Source organism: Amphiura filiformis, chromosome 10 (assembly GCF_039555335.1).
Source record: "Amphiura filiformis chromosome 10, Afil_fr2py, whole genome shotgun sequence".
In the NCBI taxonomy this organism is placed as follows: Eukaryota; Metazoa; Echinodermata; class Ophiuroidea; order Amphilepidida; family Amphiuridae; genus Amphiura; species Amphiura filiformis.
Window position 1 is genome coordinate 57,794,192 of NC_092637.1, and position 25,039 is coordinate 57,819,230.

The 25,039-nt window shown below is 37.0% G+C and overlaps 1 protein-coding gene across 6 annotated transcripts in view; it reads right to left on the minus strand.

The window, feature by feature from the left end:
* Positions 1–25,039, minus strand: part of LOC140163064 (uncharacterized) — a 96,316-nt gene that overhangs the window by 66,717 nt on the left and 4,560 nt on the right. For all 6 annotated transcript variants that reach the window (XM_072186436.1, XM_072186435.1, XM_072186434.1 and 3 more), the window contains exons 2-18: positions 23,565–23,797; positions 22,876–23,055; positions 21,068–21,188; positions 18,827–19,061; positions 18,015–18,346; positions 16,429–16,556; positions 15,442–15,561; positions 13,329–13,476; positions 12,390–12,512; positions 11,768–11,890; positions 10,963–11,085; positions 10,631–10,753; positions 8,840–8,974; positions 8,008–8,160; positions 2,182–2,334; positions 1,499–1,615; positions 818–928 (exon numbers count right to left, since the gene is read on the minus strand). In XM_072186436.1, coding sequence (XP_072042537.1) covers positions 818–928; positions 1,499–1,615; positions 2,182–2,334; positions 8,008–8,160; positions 8,840–8,974; positions 10,631–10,753; positions 10,963–11,085; positions 11,768–11,890; positions 12,390–12,512; positions 13,329–13,476; positions 15,442–15,561; positions 16,429–16,556; positions 18,015–18,346; positions 18,827–19,061; positions 21,068–21,188; positions 22,876–23,055; positions 23,565–23,797 — 2,658 coding nt within the window. The remainder of the gene's footprint in view (positions 1–817; positions 929–1,498; positions 1,616–2,181; positions 2,335–8,007; positions 8,161–8,839; positions 8,975–10,630; positions 10,754–10,962; positions 11,086–11,767; positions 11,891–12,389; positions 12,513–13,328; positions 13,477–15,441; positions 15,562–16,428; positions 16,557–18,014; positions 18,347–18,826; positions 19,062–21,067; positions 21,189–22,875; positions 23,056–23,564; positions 23,798–25,039) is intronic.

Genomic DNA, 25,039 nt, shown 5'->3' on the forward strand with positions numbered 1-25,039 from the left:
AGTGGTCGATGATAGCTGATATGTGGATATCTGTGATAAATGATTTTCGGCTGGCAGGTATGGCTTAGTTTCAAGTTTCTCCAACTTATTTCGGTCTTCTATGAAAAGACGGCTGGTTTCTCCAATATATGTACCAGCATATTCCCCGTAGGGGATTTCATAGACCGCTTCAGCTTGAGAAGAGAGAAGTTTGTCCTTATGATGAACAAAAATGACGGACCGAAACAGGTCCTAAAAACATAGTTAATGCTGGTTTGTGTAAATATCTTTTTTTAATTTTTTTTTTTTTTTAAAACATCAGGACCTACTAGACTTTTAAAAAAAGAATCAAAGTGCGGTGGTACATCTGCATAAAGGAAAATGACCACTGCCTATAATAATGATGCATGTACTATTGGATATATCTTTTGTTTGCATTAAGTTGAATGATCTTGCAAGTTGCGAGTACTGCAGCGATTTTGAACAGCCAGTGTTTGTATTTACATTTCTATGTTTTATCTGTGTGCTGTTTAGTCAAAGTTAAGGTAAATGTTAATGTAAATCAGTATATCTTGTAGATATATGCATGTAGTTTCAATAATAATATTGATTTGATTTAAAATAATTTTGAAGCAACCACTGTGAGACGTCAATATCGTACTTCAGAAAATACACAAATTTGAAAAAAAAAGAACCACCTTGAACGATGTTTTAACTACAAACGTAATTGGATTTTCTTACACCATCCCCCTAATGAAAATACTTTCTATTATTATAGGACTTCATCGACGTTTTGGGTTGTTCCATAATATAAATTGTTCGGATTATATTTATGTACCTGACTCAGTTGTCATCGACAAATCCGTAATCAAAGATGACTCAGTGGTACCTAGTTCCTTTGGTGTAGTGATTGATTCTGCCGTAGCCGCCGCTTTTGTTGTTGTTGGACCTAAACAGTGACATTTTAAAACAAGTCAAAAGAAAGTATCATTGTATTGATAGTGAAAACCAATATTTGTTGGCAATGTCAAACTGTTCCACTGCTGTTGATTTCTTCCATTTTCACATCAATCCACGCGAGCCTTTACTCACCTGCTATACTATCTACTCATTATGCATGCAAATATCGAAATTTCCACAAATTTTCACGACATTGCACTTGATAATGGGGGTAGACGAAGTGAGGATGACGTTGCGTGTGTGGAATTTAGGGAAGACATTGTCATCATAATTAATTAATTAATTAATTAATCAAAGTAATTAATTTTGTAATAGCCTCTATATTTAGATAATATCATATAATTTATATAATAATAATGTATAATACGACTACATACTTATCATGGGGTCATGACTGACGAACTCTGCACGGCTTAAAAAGCTTACATGTAATGATGTAGGCCTATTTTAATATATATCTTGCACGCAAAGTCCCCCTTATGATGTGATGGACTGCTGCATCACAAATAACAGACGCCTAGAAACCAAAACGATTCAATAGACACATTCCAGTATTTACCTCCTTCTGCACAAGTTACGCCTTGGAATCCTGTCTGACATTTACATGTAAAATACGAATTATGTGAGGTACAAACGCCGTTGTTCAGACACGGGGTGCTGCTACACGGATCAAAATCTAACAAAAATGATAAATATTGTATTCGTATCTTGGAATATTTTTTATATACATGCATTGTGTGTTTGTATCTGTCAGCTTGCCGTGACATTGAAAAAAAAAACATGCAAAATCGACGGCACCCATTAACGACCGCCCACCATACAATCCTCCCCCTCTCCTGTGTGTGTTTGCCGCCAACCGAGGACAGTGTGTGTATTGCTATCGAACTGCGGACGTGTGTATCGTGTTTTCATTGCCTAACCGTGGACCAAAATGTTTTTGTGTATGATACGAAACGGAATTTCATCCATCAACTGCTGACTGTAGTTTTTTATACGTATGGTCCACGGTTTTAAGCAAATATCATTATCATGCATTCGTGGTCTTTTGCAGCAGTTTTAGAATGAAAACTGTCCTATGTTAGAGGTAAGTCCGCAATTTAAGGTGAAAAGCGCGTGTGTGAACATAAATACCATTGTCATAAATATATAAATTTAATTATCTTGATTTAGGATTTTCTGAAAAAATATTGTTAATAATTAATCGTAAAAAATAAAGTTAATACAGCAGCTAAAGCATCTTACATTGTATCTCACACAATTGGCCTGTATAGCCTACAGGGCAAGAACAGACTGAAGTCGTCCTCTGATCAAATGTTAAGAATGCATTGTAACACACACCGCCACTCTGACAAGACAAGGGATCCGAACTACAGACATCAAGAGTAGGAACGAAATCTGTTGACGAAGGAGGCGAAAAGTAATTAACATAGTGTCGTTTAAAATATAACAGGAGCGTAATAACAACATTTATTTATGGTTAGACTATTATTTAAACAGACTGCTCAATCTCAAACAGGGGTAGCGTATAAAGTCAGAAGTACGTATGAACCTTCTCGAATAGGAGTCGTTACTTTGAGTGGCACGCCATAAGGCGATCTTCAGACGACACAGCGGAGAAAAATTGGCTGGATCACCATCCATTTCGAACGGAGGAATATACAAAATATATTATTATTATTATTAAACAGCATTTATGAAGCGCCTTATCAATGAGATCAAGGCGCTGTACAAAGAGACTTTAAAATTACATCTTAAATTACAACTTACATTACACATACTAAAAACATTGCATACACTGTTAAGCAACAATTAAATATATACACATGCAAAAAACATAAATAAACAGGTGATAAGCTCACTATCAAGAGGCAAGTAGAAAATTAACATGATGGAAAAAGATGGGTTTTGAGCGATTTCTTGAATCTATGGATGGAAGGGAGTTGGCGGATGTGAATGGGCAGAGAGTTCCAAAGGCGCGGTGCAGCTGCCGTGAAGGCTTTGTCCCCAAGTGTTCGTTTTGTGCGTGGTATGGCGAGACGTAACTTGTCGTCACCAGATCTCAAATTCTCTCTAGATGGAACATAAGGAATGAGATACTCGGTGAGATAAGACGGCAGTAGTCCATGGATACCTTTATAAGCCAGCAGCATGAGTTTGAAAACTATCCGGGATTCAAGAGGCAGCCAATGGAGTTCTCTGAGCAATGGAGCTGATGAATGTCTCCTATCCAATCTAAACACAATCCGCGCCGCCCTATTTTGCAGAGATTGAAGTTTCTTCAGATCTTTGGATGTGATGCCATACATCATAGCATTTGAATAGTCAAGTCTGGATAAAATCAGTGAGCGGACAAGTTTGTGGCAGCTATCAACAGTGATGTACCGACGGATCCTGTAGATGTTACGGAGGTGGAAATTGATGGACTTCGCCGTGTGTTTCACATGTCCTGTCATTGACATCGTCTGATCAAAGACAACACCAAGGTTTTTGATAACAAGAGATTGCAATATAGTGCTGCCACCAATATTAATGCAGATGTCCTTGATATATTTGATGTTATAGTTAGACGATGCTATAAAGAACTCGGTTTTTTCACTGTTAAGTTTGAGCTTATTTCTAGTCATCCAATCACTGATTTCATTAATACAAGAAGAGAGTTTGTCAATGGCAAATTTGATATCACTTTCGGATTTAGCATTAAACGGTAAATAAAGCTGCACATCATCGGCATACATATGGTACTTGATCTTGTACTTCTGAATGATAGCACCAAGACAACATGTATACAAAACGAAGAAGAGCGGGCCAACCACAGAGCCCTGTGGAATCCCATAATGGAGAGCGTGATTGCTAGATGAAGCATCTCCGACGGATACGCGAAAAGAACGATTTTGAAGATAAGATGATATCCATGCCAAGGCTGTGCCACATATTCCATAGGTGTGCTTAAGCCGATTCAATAGGATGGCATGGTCTACCGTATCGAATGCGGCGGATAAATCGAGTAATACAACCGCAACAGCATTATTTTCGTCCATAGATCTTAGTATATCAGTTCTAACACGAAGGAGAGCAGTTTCTGTGCAATGCAGTTCTCTGTACGCGGATTGGAATGGTTCTAGGAGGCTGTGGGAATTGAGATGGTCTTTAATCTGGCTACACACGACCTTCTCCATTAACTTAGACACATAGCTTATATTTGACACTGGGCGGAAATTCTTTAAAACCTCTTTGTCGAGGGAAGGCTTCTTCAAGAGGGGGGATACAATCGCCTCACGGAGCTTAGATGGAAAGACACCTGTACTTAAAGACACATTAATTATAGATGTTAACGGTTTACACAACAATTCAACGTTCTCTTTAAACAACCACAGAGGAATGGTATCTAAAGCACATGATTTGGGTGGCATAGATGATATGATTTTACACACCTCTTCAACAGTGACCTGGTTAAATGAAGACAAAGAAACATTTTTGCTTAAAAGATTCTGACAGTACTCTAAAGGTTTGCAATCTGGAAGAGCACTAGGTACACTATCAAGATCCTGCCTGATTTTAGAAACCTTTTCAACAAAGAATATGGCAAATGAATTGCACATTTCATTCAAATTATCAAAGTCAGGAAGTTGTTTAGTAACATTGTTCAAGAGTTTGTTCAGAGTCACAAACATGTTCTTATTGCTTGAATTCTCAAGTTGTTCTTGATAATAGTTTTCCTTGGCATGTTGTATGAGTTTACTAGTAACCTTAGTTTGTTCAACATAGTCATCATGATCACATTGGTTCTTACTTTTTAACCACTTTCTTTCACATTGTCTACGTTTACGTCTAGCATCTCTGATTGTTTCATCAAACCAGGGCGACGTGGGCTTGATACTGCGAGCACGCTTCCGCGGAGGTGCATGGGTGTTCAACACACTTAGAATAGAAGAGTCAAACTTCCCAAGCATCTCCTCAGCAGAGTCCTCACCAAAGTCCAGGTCGCTCAAACTTGATGCAAGGTCATTAGCAAATGAAACACTATCAATCCTCTTTATATTTCTAACATTACTTGAAACTTTCATAGGTTGGGGTTTCTCACAATTTATTGCACAGTTAATAAGTTCATGATCAGATCCTAGCGTTGGCAAGACTTGGCACTTAGTTACAAGATTTTCTTCATTGCGAGATATGATCAGGTCCAAAGTGTGTCCGTCCTTATGAGTAGACTGATGAACATGCTGTTGGAAACCATTTTCAGCGAGTGATTCTAGGAATCGAGCAGAATCAGGTTTGGATGGGAGGTCGACATGGATGTTAAAGTCGCCTAATAGTAAAGTCTTTACAGAGCCATGCTAATTTCGTTGATGAATGCATCGAACTCCTCAAGAAATTGCGGCACTTTAAGACCATTTTCTTTCGACGGAGGGGGGCGATCCACTAGGATAAGTCTAATGCCAAGTTTCTTAATTATGACAGATGCATGTTCAAAAGATGGCGTATCAATGTCAGTTGGAGCTTTTTGAATATTAAGATTAGACTTGTATATGATCCCAATGCCACCATGCGGATCGAGTTTCCTAGGGAAATTCATGAATGAATACCCTTGTGGGAGCAATTCCCCAATCACAACACGGTCATTCTCAGCTAGCCATGTTTCTGTAATTACAAATACATCCGCATCATTGTCTACTATGTTGTCGAAAATTTGAATAGTTTTGTTGCATGCAGATCTTGCATTCCATAAGCGAAGATTAAGAAGTTTTTCATTGTGTTTGGGCAAACCGCGTAAGTTGTTCAAGTTCAAACCAGTCTGGCCAGTGATGTTGGGTTCGACTCGCACGTTCTGAATAACAGGGATTGAATAAATCTGTTGTTTCTGACTTTTTCGTCCCTTTCCTCTCTTCTTCCAGCGTTTATTCTTAACTTTACGGCTGGGTGGTTTGGTTCGTTCATGAAAAGGGCATGATCGCTTGAGTATATTCAAATCAGCAAGATGCGTGCATAGGTTCTCAGTCATACCACAATCAATGTATAATTCAGTACCGGGTGGAGATGTTCTAAATGAAAGCAAATAATCACGGCTGTAACTAATACGCTCAATATTGCTCTTTGTATTATTCTCATGATGATTGTCGATCGATTCAGTGGTATTGATCAACAAACCAGTAAAGTTACTACGTGTTCTATGTGTACGTACCCATTCAACGCTAACATCCAGTAAATATAGTACAGAAATCGTCCACAAAATATGGAAAATGAAGAACGATATCTCGGCAACACAAACATTTTGACGTTCCATGCACATAAAACAGTCCACAGTAAAAATAATGTACACTAAAATGCAGTAAAAACGGCGAAAATCGGTTAAAATTAGACCGACGATGCAGGAGCGACCTGACGGTGCTGGCATCAATCGAAGTGATATATAGTCATACCATTTTCTCCATCGTGTCGTCTGATGATCGCCTTATTTCGTGAAGTTGGAGGTTTATACTTTTTTATACTCTCCTCCTTTTTGGGATTGAGCACTCTGTTCTAAAGATAGTCTAACCGTGAACAATTGTACAAGTTTTGTACTACCTAGTTATAAGACCAATTATTGGAAATGTCTTTTGTCCGCTTGCGAAATGGCGATATGTGGTAACTTCAAATGGAAGGGGATGAAGTTCACGTATAAGTGGCTACTTTTAACAGAGCTAGCAGTATCCTAAATTATGAGAAGAGTATAGCAGCTGCAAATATTTTTCAATAAACCATGTCATAAGTTGCGTCTCGTATGCAAGGAGTAAAGTTGAGGAGAATGACATTGGAAGTAGGGGGAAAATTATGTGCCCCCCCCCCCCCACCCTATCCACTGACATAGCGGGCACTTTATAAGAGGGTCTGGAAAGGGTGTGGTGTGAGGTGGGTGTGTCATGGGTAGGGGGCAAGAAAACGCTCCTGGAAACTTACAAGAGGGCAAAATATTGACAAAATGTTAAATATCGGGGCTGCCAACATACCACAGAGGGGCAAAATGCTTCTCACCAGTTGGCAGTTGCCTCTTTGCCGCCCCTGTATACGCCACTGCATTTTACATATTGAATGCTGGCCGCCGTAATATTTTACATTTTTGCCAATTTTCGTCAAATGCTTCCCCTTGAAAGTCGCCCCTTCCAATATAGCCTCTGGAAATAAAAACCCTGGCAATGCCATTGGGAAGGGGAATAAGGAGTGTGAGTGGGGTACTATATAGTAGAGAGTAAGGTATGAGAGAACAAGAATAGATGGGTGGGGAGGCAGTGGCTATAAGGGGGAAGTGACACAGGAGAGGAAGGAAGAGGGAATGGGAGAGAGGTGAACGAAAGAAAGAATGTGAAGACCTGAGCGCAAGAAGACCGTAAGTCCACTTGGCCCCTCAACATGTATACACAAAAGTTTCGTATAGTTTGGTAATGTTTTATACATGTCCAGGGGCCAAAACAAATCTTTCACAACTTCTCATATTGTTTTCACCCTGGAACATGTATTAAACATTATAAAACCCTACGAAACTATACGCAACTTTAGTGTATCGTACATGTTGAGGGACCAAGTGGACTTACGGTGTTCTTGCACTCAGGTCTTCGTGTGTATTTTATTACGCTGTGTTTAATAACCTTTATGGAATAATCAATGCCTACTTTTTCATATAATTATTTAATTGAAACATAAAGCTACTTTAAAATAACATGATAATGATATTTGCGCTAGTTCCTGACATAATCCACACTTGTTATCACCTACCGAATGCATTTATGTCTAGTTAAATTAAGCGCCTAAAGTCTTTATGACCCACTTAGAAAAATAGAGAAATTTTGCTGCAGTCACTTGCACTTCTGCTCGCTTATTGATACGCATGTCCCAAGTTTAAACGTCAACACGTTGTTGGTGGGGGTAACCAGTTAAACGTTTACGTTAAAGTAAATCAGAGATCAAGAAAAGCAGATTATGTGAAGTTGGCGTAGAGGTCTAGGTAAGTTTGCAAACACCCTTTCGTAAAGTCTCTCTTATCATTTTACCCTTTCAATGACCACTTTTAATTTACATTAAAAGCATCTTGCTTACTTGTTTGTTGTGAACATAATGGTCCAGTAAAGCCGGGTGTACACACGCATACGTACTCGCTAAGTCCTTGATTACCGCATGAGGCACTTTCGTAACATGTAGCGCCATTCTGACATGGAAGGCTCTGACATGCGCTAACAATACCTTGGGTACCTGTGAAAAATTGATTTTACAAAAAGTACATTTTGGTTTTTGATGCTTCGTAATGGTATATTTTATCTCATTATATGACATTTTTTGTTGTAATATTACCAAAATGCATCCGCTTGGCATCGGTCTTTATTATAGTCTCAGGTCAAGCTATGTTGAGGTTTTGATCATTTGTCATCTAAATCATCTAGTTTACCAGATGTTGGTGACGTTTCAGTGTGACAGTTCTAAATATTTTTACGAGAAATATCCGCCATAGAATTCCATAGAAAACCATGCAATAAATAATTAGTGGTATTTAACATATAGCCAATTACAACACTTTCTGACGTTGAGCCAAAGTCGTCCGATGTTGCTTAGCCGAAAAGGGGTCCAATCTTCGCCCGATGTTGGTTAATTCATATTTGGCACAACGTTGGAACGCCAGTATCTTTTGCCAACATCGGCAGAACAACATTGGGCCAACGTTGGCTTGATGTTGCTTAGCCGATAATGGGTCCAGCATCAGCAGAGCCAAATTAGGACAACACTGTCTTGCCGACACCGATGGTGACGACCATTACCAACGGTGTCCCAACATTGTATTGCTGACTGCTGGTAGTATTAATACAGCTATAAGGTATTTCTGTAACACATAAACGATGGTGTAAGTGTTAAATAGATTCTTACAAGTGCGACTTACCGATTGCTGTTCCACAATCTCGTCCTGCCCATCCTGACCTACAGATGCACACGTATGAACCGATATGCTGTGAGACACAGGAACCGCCGTTCAAACAAGGGAAATTATTACACAAATTTAGGTTGGTCGTACGTGCTGTATATAAAACAAATCGTTATATATAGTTTTTGTATGCTTATTATTATGTTTCAGGTTATCTTTTATTTCCACCAAAAATTAATGGTAAATCTTACTCACCAACGTAGTTATTGAAATTCTTATTTGGACGAATCGCGCCTAAGTGCGATAAATGAATTCGGCAGAAAGGCGAATCGTATACTTATCATGTTGATGTACACTATTGTATAACGGAAAACACTGAATTTTCTATGTTACATGTCCTATACTAATATCAACGTATAGCTGTAGGTATCTTCTATTCAGTGATACCAAAAATAAGTACAAACATTCCCCACATGATATTGCTGTGGTTTAATAATGTGAGTGCGCGCCCGTGAAATTGGAAAATCCCTGAAAATCATACGCAAAATATAGGCCAATATTGTTATTTTTGCCTTAAAATCCGCGGGTTTTTGCTAAATATTACAGGGATGACTATTTGTAACTTAAGTTAAGTCTACATAGCCTTAGGACAACCAGTAATTACTACACAAAAGCCCCAAATCAAGAATGCGTGCTATAGTTTACACGTAGTTGAATGCGTATTCGACCTCTCTCTGCGCAGTGGTAGAGACATTTTGGATACAGCACAAAGCCGAATAGCCGTTAAAACGCGTTTTGAGGGATTATACCGATTATTTCAGAACATGCAGGTATTGCCAATAATTTGTGTACATTCACTTCTGTAAAATACATTTCAAATGAGTGCTCACGGATGTTCTTAATTTTAGCAGGACCAATGGAATGGTACCAAGATTTTCAAACGCCGTTTACTCAGAACAGCAATTTTGCGTATGCGGCACTCTGCCGTGTTCATAACGAAATGAATGATGATAGATTATATCCGCCTATAACTAAATGGTGCAATACCTGGGTATACCGGGGGAGCACCCTCACCGTCACATTCCCATCTCAACACACCTCACTAACACCCCACATACCCCATCAACCCCCACCCCACATACACACACCCACTACACACAAAAACAACTCATCTTACACACAATCAACACCTGCCCACCCACTATACACGCCGTCTTAATAATCCAATCCGTTGTGTTAACACACTCCACACATTCCAGCTGTTGAGACATTTTAGTGTAGTTTAGTTATGTTAATCAGTCCAATCGGTAAGGTATTTAACTCCGGTACAGTTGTGTTTGCGATACGAGTTTTCGCTCTAGCACAGCTTTTAGTTATTCTCGTTAAATAATTAAGCCCACTTGAGATACCCCAGACGAGGACCAAACTACTTATTGTCAGGTTTAAAACCCACATAGGAACTGATCCTGGCTGCTGATCCATAATTGCTTATTATGGGCATTACAAATCAATGCACAGTCTTACTTCATTCGGATTCCCAACGTACGTGTATGCTAACTCACCTTACGTAATTAACGCAGAGTTACATTGCATATGTTACGGTAGATTAAGTTCAATCTAGTCAACCAGATTTTTCCAACATACCTTGGAGCACCCGATGTTGCGGGCAGTGACACTGACCTTCAGCTGCGTTGTGATGTTATACGGTTTTCATTAACCTTTAACTTTTTAACTAAACCAATGTATTAAATGCACACAACTATCTCGGTTTTGGTACAAACGTACCCTCAACCACCAACCACAACTTACCAATCTCACAGTTGACTCCAGTGAATCCGTTGGTGCACTGACACTGGTATGAGTAACAGTTAGTACTAGGTGAACATGTACCTCCATTTTGGCATGGACAGAGATTGCAAGGATTGGCTAGAGCTGTAAAGTATGGTAAATGAATATTACGTATTGTATTTTTGTATAATATGCTGTTTGTCGCCTGTTCGAGTTTGAATGCCTTCGCAGAATTTGCGGGAACCCGTGTATTTCCCATGGTTGTGATCGCCAAAAGTTTATAAGCAATAAGAAAAACAGGAACACTAAGCTACCAAACATAGCCCGTATAATATTATTGAAACAATTCTTACGAATGTCACAGAACGGTCCCGTGAAACATCCAGAGCAATGGCATTGGTAGTCGCGACATGTGCCTTGCGGGCTCACACACGTTGCACCATTTTGACATCTATGGTTGAAACAAGCATTGATTCCTGCAAATAATGAAATAATTCAGTATCTAGCTATCACTGAATTTCTATATACATGTAAACAAAAGACAATGGACGAATATAGATTGTACACTCATCCAATGGATAATCAATCTTTTAAATGTTATGGAGATAAAGGAAAGGTTATTACTGGATGCTCTGAGACCCGCATACGACGTATCATATTTACTCGCCGTACATAGTTAAATAGAAATAGAAAAAAGTTCAATATGCGTGTTATCGTTCGATATTGGGCTTTTGCATCAAAAGGCAATTAAACATTAAAAATGCGCATCCAGCAGTTGCTTGAGAGAGGACACCTTACGCACTGCATCATGGAAAAAAAACCGACATTCAATGCCCTCGTTATACAAGTACAAAACGGGAAAATATGTCATTATGTGTTTCAATGGCAATGCTACACGTGAATGCACACTAAAACAGCAATTTGCAATAGTAGATCCATTTATATCTATTGATCACACACGGAATCATTTATGTAACTCTTTTCAACATTCGCTTGAAAATCCAATGGTGGCTACAACGATGATTTCGATTCTGGAGGTCAAACATTGCACTGTCAAGAGCAACCGCTAGCGGCGCAGCTTATAGTGGCTCGCATGATTCGTTTGTCCAGGCGTACACGTAGATTTAAAACATTGACGTAAGAAATATCTAAACTTACGGTTTTCACAGAAACGTCCATAGAAGCAAGGTGGACAGCTACAGTAGGCTTGACTACATGAATTAGGGAAAGGTGTACATTGGCCTCCGTTCTGACATGCGATATTGGCACAACCGCTATTATCTGAAATATGTAACAACTTTTCATGGTATGTTTAAGTAGATATCCACGAAAAAAGGTTTATTCCCAAAGTTTTAATTGATTGCGATTTTGATTTTGCGAATTATGCATGAATATGTATATAACATTACTACAATGGCCACTGTGTTGTAATTTTCGTACTGTTAACGGAGCATAAATAATAATGTCATGATATTTTTGCTAAGCGAATAAATCTGCATGAATGTTTTGGTACAAAAACATTATAAAGTCAGAGGTTTTAAAAGACAATCTTAAACTTCATTTGCGTAAAGTGGGGGATAAACCTATGGATCATAAAATGCTCCATTAAAACTAGTGAAGGCATATTTAAGCTATTTGACAAACGGTCAATGTATATATATTAGATATAGTGATTGAGGTAAAGAATAAAATGGAGAACAAGTAACATGGTTAAACAAGTACCTAATTAGCAAAATGGACACTTAAACTTAATACGTGTATCATTGTACAGCTAACTTACCAATTTCACAACTTTGTCCCGTGTAACAGGCCTGACACAGGCAGACATAATGGCCACTTCCTCTGGGGCTCAATGCACACGTTCCACCATTAACACATGGCTTGTTTGGACTACATGAAAATCCTGAGCAAAAAATAAAAATATATATGTTATGTCTACGACGAAAATTCCTTAATCACAGTTTTGCCATAGAAAGTCCTTGCTTCATTAAAACATGTACGAATGTGACATAATAGACCCACGGTTTTTTTTCGGGTTGGACGATCAAGCTAGACGAATATAATCAGGCCGTGTTCTTTACATCATCGTCCCCTGGAATCACTGAAGAATGAAAAGGTCACATTCATAAACCAGATAATTGCGATGAGCGCCATGACTGCCCGCCGAGAGAATCGATCTCTTAAATTGCCGGTACTCGATGCTCTAGGTATGATTGGCACTAACTTCTAGTTCAGTTACGATCAATGTAATCTGTAACCAAAGTATTGACCACTTGGGCAAAGAACTTGAAATTGGCCACCGCAAATTGTTGTTAGAAAGCACGATCGATCTCTGACATGCTTCTTCCGTCCAGGCCGTTGGGGTAGCTAAGCTCTATCGGGTCTAAAACGCAACAGTCTCTAAATAAGCAAAGCAAACTTTTAGTTTCAATATCACTAGAACTGCTAGTCAAAATAACCGCTGTGCGTAAAGGGGCATCTGCAATTTAACATACTCTTTACTGTTGTTACCTAAATATGAATATTTTGGTATGTTGCCTGTTGTAAAGATGCCTGCTGTATCAGCTTACAGTTTGAAGACCATTGGCTATTGCGTTCAATATGCATATGCATATGTTAATAATATAGCACACAGCTGTACATTGTACAACATCAGACTTTATCACTGACACATTTTGTGGAGATACAAATGAAGAACATTTTCTATTCATAGTCTTACCCTGTGGTGGTCTGGTTGTTACAGGTATGAGTGTGTTTCCTTCCTCTCCTACAAGATTGTAGCGAGTATTGGTATTCTTTGTACCAGGACGTGGAGTCGCTTTGTTCGCAATTGTAGCAAAGATGTCTGTTGCTCCGGACAGATTTATCTTCACAATATTAGGAAGTCAAAATAAAAATAAATAAATAAATAAATAAATAAATAAATAAATAAATAAATAAATAAATAAATAAATAAATAAATAAATAAATATGCATATAAATCAATTTACTTTTCTTCTATCTTTATGTATATGTTAATCCTGACGAATAAATTTATAAACATTTGAACATTGCATTAAATTCAATTACATGAGATTTCTATAATGGCGTGTTATTAAACTGCATATTTTATAAAAGAACGATAGATTATCTTAACAATAGATAATTGCATTGCAAATTTGCAATACCTTAAGGGAAGGGGTATGAACGTTTGGACAGTATTTATTTTGGGACATTAGAGCACATCAGACATATCGAATTGCATTCTGAATACGAAGAATGTCATTCTGATATCAAATAATTTTGATATTTTGAAATTCGCAATTTAATACACATTTTATGGCAAATCATTAAAAATTGATAGTTTTGATATTGAACAGTACTTGAAGTAAACTTTATAAATCTGATGATTTATACTTAAAGTGTATGTAGGTGGGATGAAAAGCCGATGATCAATTGAAAATTTTGACCTTTCGTATTGAAGATATGGATTTTTCCCCAAAACACCAAAAAAATAGATCTTTTGGGAAAAAAATCCATATCTTCAATATGAAAAGTCAAAATTTTCAATTGACCGTCGGCTTTTCCACCCTGCTACATACACTTTAAGAATATATCATTAGATTTATATAATTTACTTCGAGGACTGTTATATATCAAAATTTGAAAAATATCAAATTTTTATAATTTGTCATAAAATTTGTATTATATCGTGATTTTCAAAAATGAAAATTATTTGATATCAGAAAGACATGCTTCGTATTCAGAATGCAATTCGATAGGTCTGAGGTGCTCTCATGTCCCACAAAAAATACTGTCGAAACGCAATAAACGCTCATTTTAGATCCCTTAATAGATTAATTAGATTACTACCGTCGATTGCATTGCATTGCACTATACATTACAACGCATAACACCCCAGCAATCACAAAAGGTTAGAAAATGTTGCCAAAACACGTTTAAATGTCGGGTTGTAAAATGTTCTAACATAGTGTTATATAAGCGTTGACGAAATATTTGGCAAAATGTTTTAATGAAAATATTTTACAATAACATTTTGTTGTAATGTATACTCATACAAAACTTTTTAAAAACGATTTCATGACCTTTTTTACCAAAACCAAAACCCAAAATATAACCCTTTTAAAACGTTTAAGAAATGTTTTGTGTTTGCTGAGATTGTAATACAGTATTAAATACAACACCTCACTTTTCATGGCATCCTATTATTCATTTAAACTGAGAGGACTAATCAATAGCACTGTTCTTCCGAGCCTGAACAAATTTTGAGCACAAATGGGCATAAAATTGCAGAACCTGTTTGAACTTGTTTGTGCCATGTGCAAGGTTTTTGTTGTAAACCGAAGTCATCTTTTGTAACCCGTGGTGTAAAATTAGTTCGCATAATCTAGCTTCTTATGAAAAGTATAAATACAATAAATACCTCATTGTTTTTTACAAGATTAAAAATGCATTGGCAGGATACTAGACAATAATATGACTTAACAAGGAATTTTAAACTCTTTAAAATACCGAGGGTTCAGAAAACCGTAACTCATTATGTCCAGCTAGCACAAAATGAGCATAAAGTTGGTTCATTGCCTTGATCTTCAAACATCAATAATATTTCCTCCACAATGTCTTTTGTTTTCTACTGAATTTTGTCATGACTAATGGACTGTATATTTAATCTGCCCTTGCGGCTTTATGCTAATTTGGAGGTGCTTGTGAGTGGACACTTTCTGGCTTTGAACCCTCGATATATATTTTCGGGTTTTGAGAGAACAGGTCACATTATATAATTTCCCACAAATGAAAACAAAAATGTTTCTTTTGTGTGAGTGTATAAATACCTGGCCGTTGAAGTCGATGAAAACTTGATCGTAACGTTGTGCTGGACTAGTCTCTAACATCCAGTCGTAAAGTGCTGCATTTGGATTGCGTATTTTTGTTGACAAATATGCATTAGCTCCCTTTAAAAAACATAATATTAAAACCACATAATATATTTTTACTATAATTGAAGACCGAATTAAAAGGACAAGTTTGCGTCTGACGTCAGGGCAAAGGCGTGGCTTGATTGGTTACTGACCTGTACAGTTCGGCATTTTTGATCTGGTTGGCAGGAGGTAATACGCAAACTAATCTTTTTGATTCGGTCTTCAATTATATCATGTATATGTACAAATATATCCAAGTTTTGATGACATGTGTACATATCATTCCCAGTACCCTTTAGAAAGTGTATCCGACTACAGTAATTAGTGAGGTATTTGTGATGCTAGGAATAAAATACCTGACTAGATCCAACCTTTAGTCATTCTCAGATATTATATATAAAAATAAAGTGTCTACTTTTAAGTTACTGCTTTGCTTCGTCAACTACGGATTTTACTCACAGCAAATATCTTGAACATTAAGCTTGTTGATTAAAAACTTGTTAGTATAAAAGTCTACTTAAATATAAGTAGACAATATTAAAAGGTTTGATTCAACAAGCCTACAGTTCACAATAGTTGCTGTGAGAAAAACTCGCAGTTGACAAAGCAAGCACGTTAATAGTGGATAATTTAACTATAGTCACTTCAAGATTAGCACTTGACGCACTTTTGCTTGTTTTTCCGCAGATCTTAATGGAATTGAGCGACAAAGCAAAATTGCCCGGGATTTGTGCATAACTTGGGTGTATGTATCGACAAAATTATTCTTCTTCTTCTTATTATTATTATTATTATTATTATTATTATTATTATTATTATTATTATTATTATTATTTGTCATTCATTTAAATATGTACACCCATAAAATTCTCTCCATTGTCTCGTTCATATTTGTTATACCTCACCAGACGATGTTTCTAGTTTCAGTGTCATCATCTTCGTCGGTGGGATTGGATACGAGGCATAACGAACTGCGTTCAAATCCAATTGTCCTTCAATTGGCATGTCAACGGGAATTTCTACCGGAACTATGGGTGGGACAAAAATGAAATTGAACAATTAAAAAGACAAACAAACAGGCAAACAATTAAGCAAACTAACAAATAAGAAACAAATTAAATTGTCTGCAAATGAGACTACATACTAATTAAACAAAGAAGTCTTCTTTTACCAACACTTGCCGAAAAAGACGGTATTAACTCATTTAACCGTACTTTGCTTGGCCAATTTATGCATGGTATCCACCGTTAAGATTGGAAACTAAAAATCATCCTCTGATGGTCATCAGATGGAACTGAATACCCATCTGGGTCATGATACTAATTGTGCATGGCTGTATAATAAACAGGCAAACTGGTCATGTCATGGACAAAATAAAGGAAACATCGCTTTGTGAACTTAAAAGCGGTCAAAAACAAGAAGAATTCTATGGGACCTGATATCTATAAATACTAGTAGGAAAAAGTTACGCATCATCCAATCCTCTAGATGGATTGCGTATTCTATAACAGTAATTATGAGGTTTTGTTATTGTCATGGACCACCCGTATCTTGTGCCTTCTTCCAGACACTCGGTTCTAACGAAATTCGACGATTGAAGAGCTCGCGGTGATAAGGAGAGGGCACTAGTACCTAGGTCAAAAGAGGACTTATGTGACAATAAGGCAGACTAAAAAAAGAGTACCTACACAGTACAAATGCTATTACTGCATCATATCAATTTGTAAGCGCTCTTTTAGCAAAGTCATAGTTCATTGAATTTACAACTGTATGACAAAACAGGCGAAAATAGTAACTTTTTGCACAATATTTTCAATTTAAAGAGAATTGGTCATTCCTCATTCTAGTGACGCTAGTGTATGGACATAAAATTTTACAACTATTGTAAGGAACACTTGAGGTTTTGACTTTTAAAACTTGGATAGGTAGTTTTCAACATATTTACCACATTAGCCTTGCTATAAGATTGAATTGCGTTATATGTTGACCTAGTGACGAAAAGTGTTTTAGGGGGAAGTGTTTGCTTTCGTTTGATATATATATATATATATAAAATCTGATTGGATGAAGGGAACACTTCCGGTTTCGACAAACACAAATCAAAGAGGCCCATTTTTCAGCTAGAAGCTCCACAGCTCTCACAATGCTATGCACTCTACCGTGTAGTGTAACCAAATACTGTGGTGGAGACATTCACTGCTTGTTGTTCTCTGCTAGGAAGCTCTTGGACGAAAATGGCGCCAATATGAAAATAATGGTAGTGTACATTACACCTTGGGGACATTATTCTGGTGGTTATTTATTTAAAATAACATACTGTTTCATCGGCACGGTCCTCAATTTGTTATATCAGAACTTCATCACTTCAGACATTTACCACATATCACAGATAAAACAATGGGTACTTTTACCGTTAAAAATAACATAAACTGTTGTTAAGATTGAACAAACTTTGGGTAAGAATACAAAACGTTGTAACAGTGTACCTCTACAAGCAGCTGTTCCTATTAGAGCCTTTAAATTTGCAATCACGTCAAAATTATCTGCCGTAAAGGTGAATTGTGCGTCAGGATCGTTTGCTATTTCGTTCAATTCCCCTTGGTCATAACTTGCTACCCCAATAGCAAACATGGTGATCATAGAATTGCGAGCGTCATTTGCCGGACCCAAGACCTGATCATGTGATTGCCCATCGGTGATTATGACCGCAACACGAGGTATGTTCAACGATCTCGGGCGAGCCCCGCGTGATGGTCCAAACAAAGTATTAGTCATAAGATATATGGCATCGCCAGTATTTGTACTTCCATCTTGGTATCTAGAATTTAAAAACAAATCGAACACTGTTATAAGCCAAGCTGTGGCAAGAACTGACTTAAACAAATAGCTCCTAATGTACTGCAGTTTATATAAAAACAAACTCTTTAAGGGATCTGGAATGAGCGTTTTGAGCGTTTCGACAGTATTTTTGTGGGACATATCGAATTGCATTCTGAATACAAAGAATGTCTTTCTGATATCAAATAGTTTTCATTTTTTGAAATTCACGATATAATACAAATTGTATGACAAATTATTAAAGTTTGATATTTTTCACATTTTTGATAATTATATAACAGTCCTCGAAGTAAATTGTATAAATATAATGATATATTATTAAAGTGTATGTAGTTGGGATGAAAAGCCGACGATCAGTTGAAAATTTTGACCTTTCATATTTTGAGAAAATATTTCAAAACTTCATCTTTTTTCGTTGAAGCACATGGCTAGGACGCAGAGCAATAAGAAAATAACAAACCGTATAGCTGTAAGTGCTGCTTGCACATCCGATTTGGTGCTATAGTCATTGAAATCAAACTCAATCACAGGGGAGCCCGCATACTGGATCACTCCAACCCTCGTCCTATTACGACCGATGTTAAATCCATCAACAACTCGCATTACAAAGTTTTTAGCTGTTTCAAAATTGATGACATCAATGCTTCCAGAACCGTCAATTACAAAAGCCAAGTCAATTCCTTCCACGGCGCACTCTGTTATTTATCAAAAGAAACTAATTAAAAGGGTCAAATTAATTTTATAATATATTGTGAAGAGATTTAGACATGTGTTTAAAAGTTGCAGCGTAGTAATGCACCTGTCAACTGCAACCAAATGCAATTGTATATTGATATGGCCTATACATGTAAGCCCTATCAGTATACGATATTACCAGTTTATTATCCAGCATTTTTTCGACAATTCATGCCTCATAAAAATATTTGAAAGATATAAACAAGCATGCATAACAATAGTGTTTGCACAACAAAGTCAGAGGGATACCCCGTCCCGTCACATTGCCACTGTAAAGCATGAAAATGCATGATAAAAGTGGAGTGTTGGATGCGTACTGTAGACCATTAGGCCTATAAAATAAACGCCGTGTCAGACAAAATTCTTTGAACATGGCAAAAGTTCCAAGTCAGCAAAAACATCTGAATCCAGCGACTCTAATATCTTCATCAGGATGCGTACTGTAGACCATTAGGCCTATAAAATAAAGGCCGTGTCAGACACAATTCTTTGAACATGGCAAAAGTTCCAAGTCAGCAAAAACATCTGAATCCAGCGACTCTAATATCTTCATCAGGATGCGTACTGTAGACCATTAGGCCTATAAAATAAAGGCCGTGTCAGACACAATTCTTTGAACATGGCAAAAGTTCCAAGTCAGCAAAAACATCTGAATCCAGCGACTCTAATATCTTCATCAGGATGCGTACTGTAGACCATTAGGCCTATAAAATAAAGGCCGTGTCAGACACAATTCTTTGAACATGGCAAAAGTTCCAAGTCAGCAAAAACATCTGAATCCAGCGACTCTAATATCTTCATCAGGATGCGTACTGTAGACCATTAGGCCTATAAAATAAAGGCCGTGTCAGACACAATTCTTTGAACATGGCAAAAGTTCCAAGTCAGCAAAAACATCTGAATCCAGCGACTCTAATATCTTCATCAGGATGCGTACTGTAGACCATTAGGCCTATACAATAAAGGCCGTGTCAGACACAATTCTTTGAACATGGCAAAAGTTCCAAGTCAGCAAAAACATCTGAATCCAGCGACTCTAATATCTTCATCAGGATGCGTACTGTAGACCATTAGGCCTATAAAATAAAGGCCGTGTCAGACACAATTCTTTGAACATGGCAAAAGTTCCAAGTCAGCAAAACATCTGAATCCAGCGACTCTAATGTCTTCATCAGTGTTCGAGCTCAACATCATATTATATAGTTGAATTAACAGCCGGATGATCTACAGTATAATAGCTACGATCTACCCTAGGATATGACGAAACCTCGGAAACATTACTCCATTGAAGACATACCTGCCGAATTTTGAATCTGCATGACAAGATCGCCGCGATATTAACACCAAAAGATCTAGGCCTATATCGGATGTCCAGGGCAGGGACCTTGGACCGTGGAATACCCCGAGTATGCATGGGTTTGTATCACATATTTGCCCCGTGTAGCCGGGGAGTGGCTCAAGATTTTGACCAGGAGGGTCCGGGACTAGTTAAGTTAGTTGTTTACCCGGGACTTTTAAACCCCAAATCCCCGGCCCACGACCCGGCCATCACCGGGTACCCAGGGAAATTAGGGTAATGTGATCTCTATGCAAATAAATGTCATAAACTATCTACAGCCTGTTTTGTCTGCCCTCTTAATTAAAAGAACTTGGGTCTGGAAACTCACGTTCCAGGCTGGAAAATGTCCAATATGGTTTAAAACAATTTAAAGCAAAAACATTGAAAAGTATACTCAAGTAACCACGAATTGTCGAATAAGTATTCAATATAATTTATATCCGAAAAGTAAGAAGGGTTGGTTAAATTAACAAAGTTTGTTAATATATGTCTTTGGAAACGTGTTTAGCTCGTGTTCAAAATATCGATTAAAAACAACTGCATTTCGGTCATATAACTATTAATGCGTTTTTTGATAAAAACAACTGAATACAGCGAAGAGTTTCTCCTGAACTTAACCACTTTTACCTTGAACTACGCACGCCTCCACTCTGTCAATAAAATCTTGTTCTGTTCCGTTACCAGCGGTATTGTAGTGTAGTTTCCAGTAAGCTGCTTGACCTACTATATCAGCACTATTAGGTATTGCCTGCAAACGACAAGTTACATAATATTATTATATTTCACCAATCGTTTCCGTGAGCTGCTTGACCTGCTGCATCAGCTCTATTAGATATGGCTGCAAACGATAAGAAATTCATTACGCTACTGACTCCTGAAATAATGTGTAATATTTCACAAATCGTTTCCAGAAGCTACTTGACCTGCTATATAAGCACTATTAGGTATTGCCTGTAAACGACAAGAAAAGCATTACGCTACTGACTTCTAAAACAATGTGCCATATTTCACCAATCGTTTCCAGTAAACTGCTTGACCTGCTATATAAGCTCTATAAAGTATTGCCTGTAATCGACAAAAAAAACTTACGCTACTGTCTCCTTTAGCAATGTGTCATATTTTACCAGCGTTTTACAATATTTCAATAAGTGGTAATATTTTGAATCAGCATGACAATGCATTCAAAACAGAACTAAAAACAAGCCCAGTGTTGTTTACTTTATTACCTTCATTGCACATACTAAATCGGTTCACTTCTTTAGATAGCTATTGATATTTTCAGAACATTATTTCAAAACTTCGTTGAAGATTATAAGCAGCGGGCAAATCATTAAGAAATTCTTCTGGATGGCTTCGGTTCACAGAGGAATACTATCCATGCCGATGAGTGAACCTGCTATAAGTTTGTAATACAGCAATAAGCAATATTTGAACCGGAAGATAATTAGCCCATTACTCAGAATAGCAATTTGGCAAACTATCAAGGTATCATTAGCAAAATTATCCAAATCTTGAAAAGTATTGATGCTATTTATATAATTTTTGTATCATTTTAAAGCTTATGGTCTAGTACTTACATTTTTATTCAAATCATGATATGTCAAAATTGGTTTTGCCAGAACGGGTCAGAAAAAAAACAACAAATGTTTGGTACTGTATATTTTTCTCAAACCCTGGTGTTAAACCTTGGTGTGAAGTTGCACCATTTTTCAATTCCGACCACCAACTTTGTCAAAATTAACTCGCGAATGTACCCATGGATGGATGATTTTGCACGCCACAATAGAAATATCGATTATTTCTACTGCTTATATTAGAAAAGCAGTACTGAGTTTAACATTTTGGCAGTCGCAAGTACAAAAGGCTGAACATAAAACGGACATTCTGTTAGACTAACACGATCTCTCGAATAGAGTTAGGAGAAATCATTCTTTAACGAACGCCAAAAAGTTAAAGTTAATAAAAACCAAAATACACAAATTCATGCCTAATTTTAACCACCATGTTTTTATCCGACAATACTGAAAAAAAAAATTAACCGAGCATAACGAAACGAATTTGGGGAAAACCTTCTGTTAATAAAATATAAAATACTATGCTGAGCCACCAGCCTTGGTGGCTCACGCTCCAGTAATTTCAGATGATTGAGCTCAGTAATACATAAAATAATGTCTTCCAATTCATGAAAACAAATAGATAACCAGCTTATCGGATTAAAAGCTTAGAGGGAAAGTCTTGCTGCTCAGCGAGTGTTTGTAATTATCAGAAGGTTTTCTCCAAATTCATTCTCTAATGGAAAATGAATTACAAATCAAAAAGGTGACTATCTTAATTGTGCTGATTTGTCCGATGCATCGACCGACTTTTTGCAGAACTATGCATAACAAAGGATGATGGTCAGTGCGTTGTGAGTGTTTACGTATTGGCGTACATACTTGTGGTTTGTTAGACAAAAAGAGTCTCGCTGCAATAGCAGAGTACAGAGGCTTGCGTATATCACTCCATTGTACTCTAGGCCAGTCGATTCCAAAAGCCTGTTGTATCTGGACATATTTGGCGACAAGTCCTGGATGTGAAACTGTATCTTTGGTGTCTTCAAATCCGATGCGGTCAACCTAAAATTGTAAAATTAATAAATCAAGTAGTGACTGAACACAAAATAAGAAATATCATCATATCAATCTTACTATTACAATTTTCCTTTTTTTTTTTTCTTTTTTTTTTTTTTTTTGATTATATTTTTTTAACTGCAACTTGTTTTTATTTCCAAAACTTCGAGACATTAAACTTGAACTATAAATTCGTTCCAAAACTCTGCAACTATTTTACAGGAATTCTTTTTCATATTCCTCCAGAATATGAATTAGGCGTTAACCTACGACTAAACAGTATTTTGTTAACCTATATATAGGTAATACTAAAATTCACATTCCATGCGTCAGAAACCTTCTGCTATTACTTTTCATTCTTATTTTGTGTATCCGTCTTTACGCAGCTAAGATAGCATTAATAGCGATGTAATAAACCTTATAAAGGTAATTAGATCACATGGTGATACAATGGGTCAATAATGGTCATCCGCGGGTGCACTATGTTCCTCAGGTATATTAGTCATGGATCTTACCTGCCATATGCCACCGTCATACCCAGCACGGTATGTGTTAGGATGGGTGCCATCCTTCGATTCCACACAAGCGATTCGTCTGAGGAAGTCATTATCTTTTGGGAATATGCCACTCTGGACAACGACATCTACTGCTGCTTGGGTGACATCTTTACCCTTCGTGTTAGGTTTTCTGGTTAAATCTTGCTGGCCCCTGGCAGTCGTAACGATTACTAGCAACACTGCTGTAATTGCTGTAAAAGAAAGGGAAAACTTAAAAATCGGTTAAAATCGGTTTTTGTTGTTCTTCTTGTCTGTTTGTTTGATTGTTTGCATGTTTGTTCGGGTGTTTTGTATTTTACTTTATTTTTTGTGTGTGTGGCAGCCTTTTGGTCCTTGTATTATTATATTTGTAAACATATTGCCATAGGCTTTCTGTAATCCATGTCGTGCTATTTAATTGAAAGGTCCTGCTTGAGGACGATTTACAAAGTGGAACTCGAATAACCATTTAAAATAATTGATATTGTAATTCTATTTCTTGTTCTCAATCAGTCATAGACTTGAATTACAAGTCATCAACATATTTGAGCGCAAGTTTGTTGGTATCATTTATTATAGCAGCATCATTTGCCAGGGCAAGGAAAATGGTTGGGCTATCCAGAGTGCCCTGTGAGACCCCTCCCGTGAGTTCATTCCAGTCTGATAATTTATTCTGATATCTTAAACATTGGACTATGTTAGACAAAAAAACTGCTTATTCATTGTAGGAATGCAGGTCTAGCACCCATTTTAGCAACTTTGGTATGGCAAAGTTATGATCTACGCGATCAAACGCTTTACTGAAATCAGTAATAATAATACGAGTCATGCTTTTTGGTTGATCTGCATGCTTTTTAATGTTGTTCATAATTTTGTCTAAATAATGAGATGTGGATCTTCCTTTACGGTTCCCAAATTTTTAATGATAAATTTGCAGTGCAATGTCATTCATTAAGCAGTCTGTGATAAAAGATTCTGCCACTTTGGCAAAATGATCTGTTAATGAAACATGTCTGAGTTGATTCCATATATATAGGTGGGTAGGTATGGGCACCATAATTGCTCCCAAAAACAAAACATGAAACGTACATGAAACAAACTTTCTTTATGCCTAATACACATTATAAATACCAACATTCTCCATGCCAATGTATCAATGTTTTTCCTGGATTTCTTATATAGAAATTATAATTAAGATAGCAAGTAAACGGTTGGTTATATGAAATTGAGTGTATATAAAAAAAAGTAAAAAATAGTCAATTTATTCAATGGCCTAAATTGCTTTGCCTTCAGCCGAGCTTCGTGAAATACATTATGTTGTATTGAGTTTTACAGTCCACCGATTGAGAAAAATTGGCCAATTAGCAAGCATAGGGTTAAAATTTGTATAGAAATATTGTGATAGTCTAACTGTCAAAACAAGTTTATTTGATTGATTATGTCGAATAACTGTT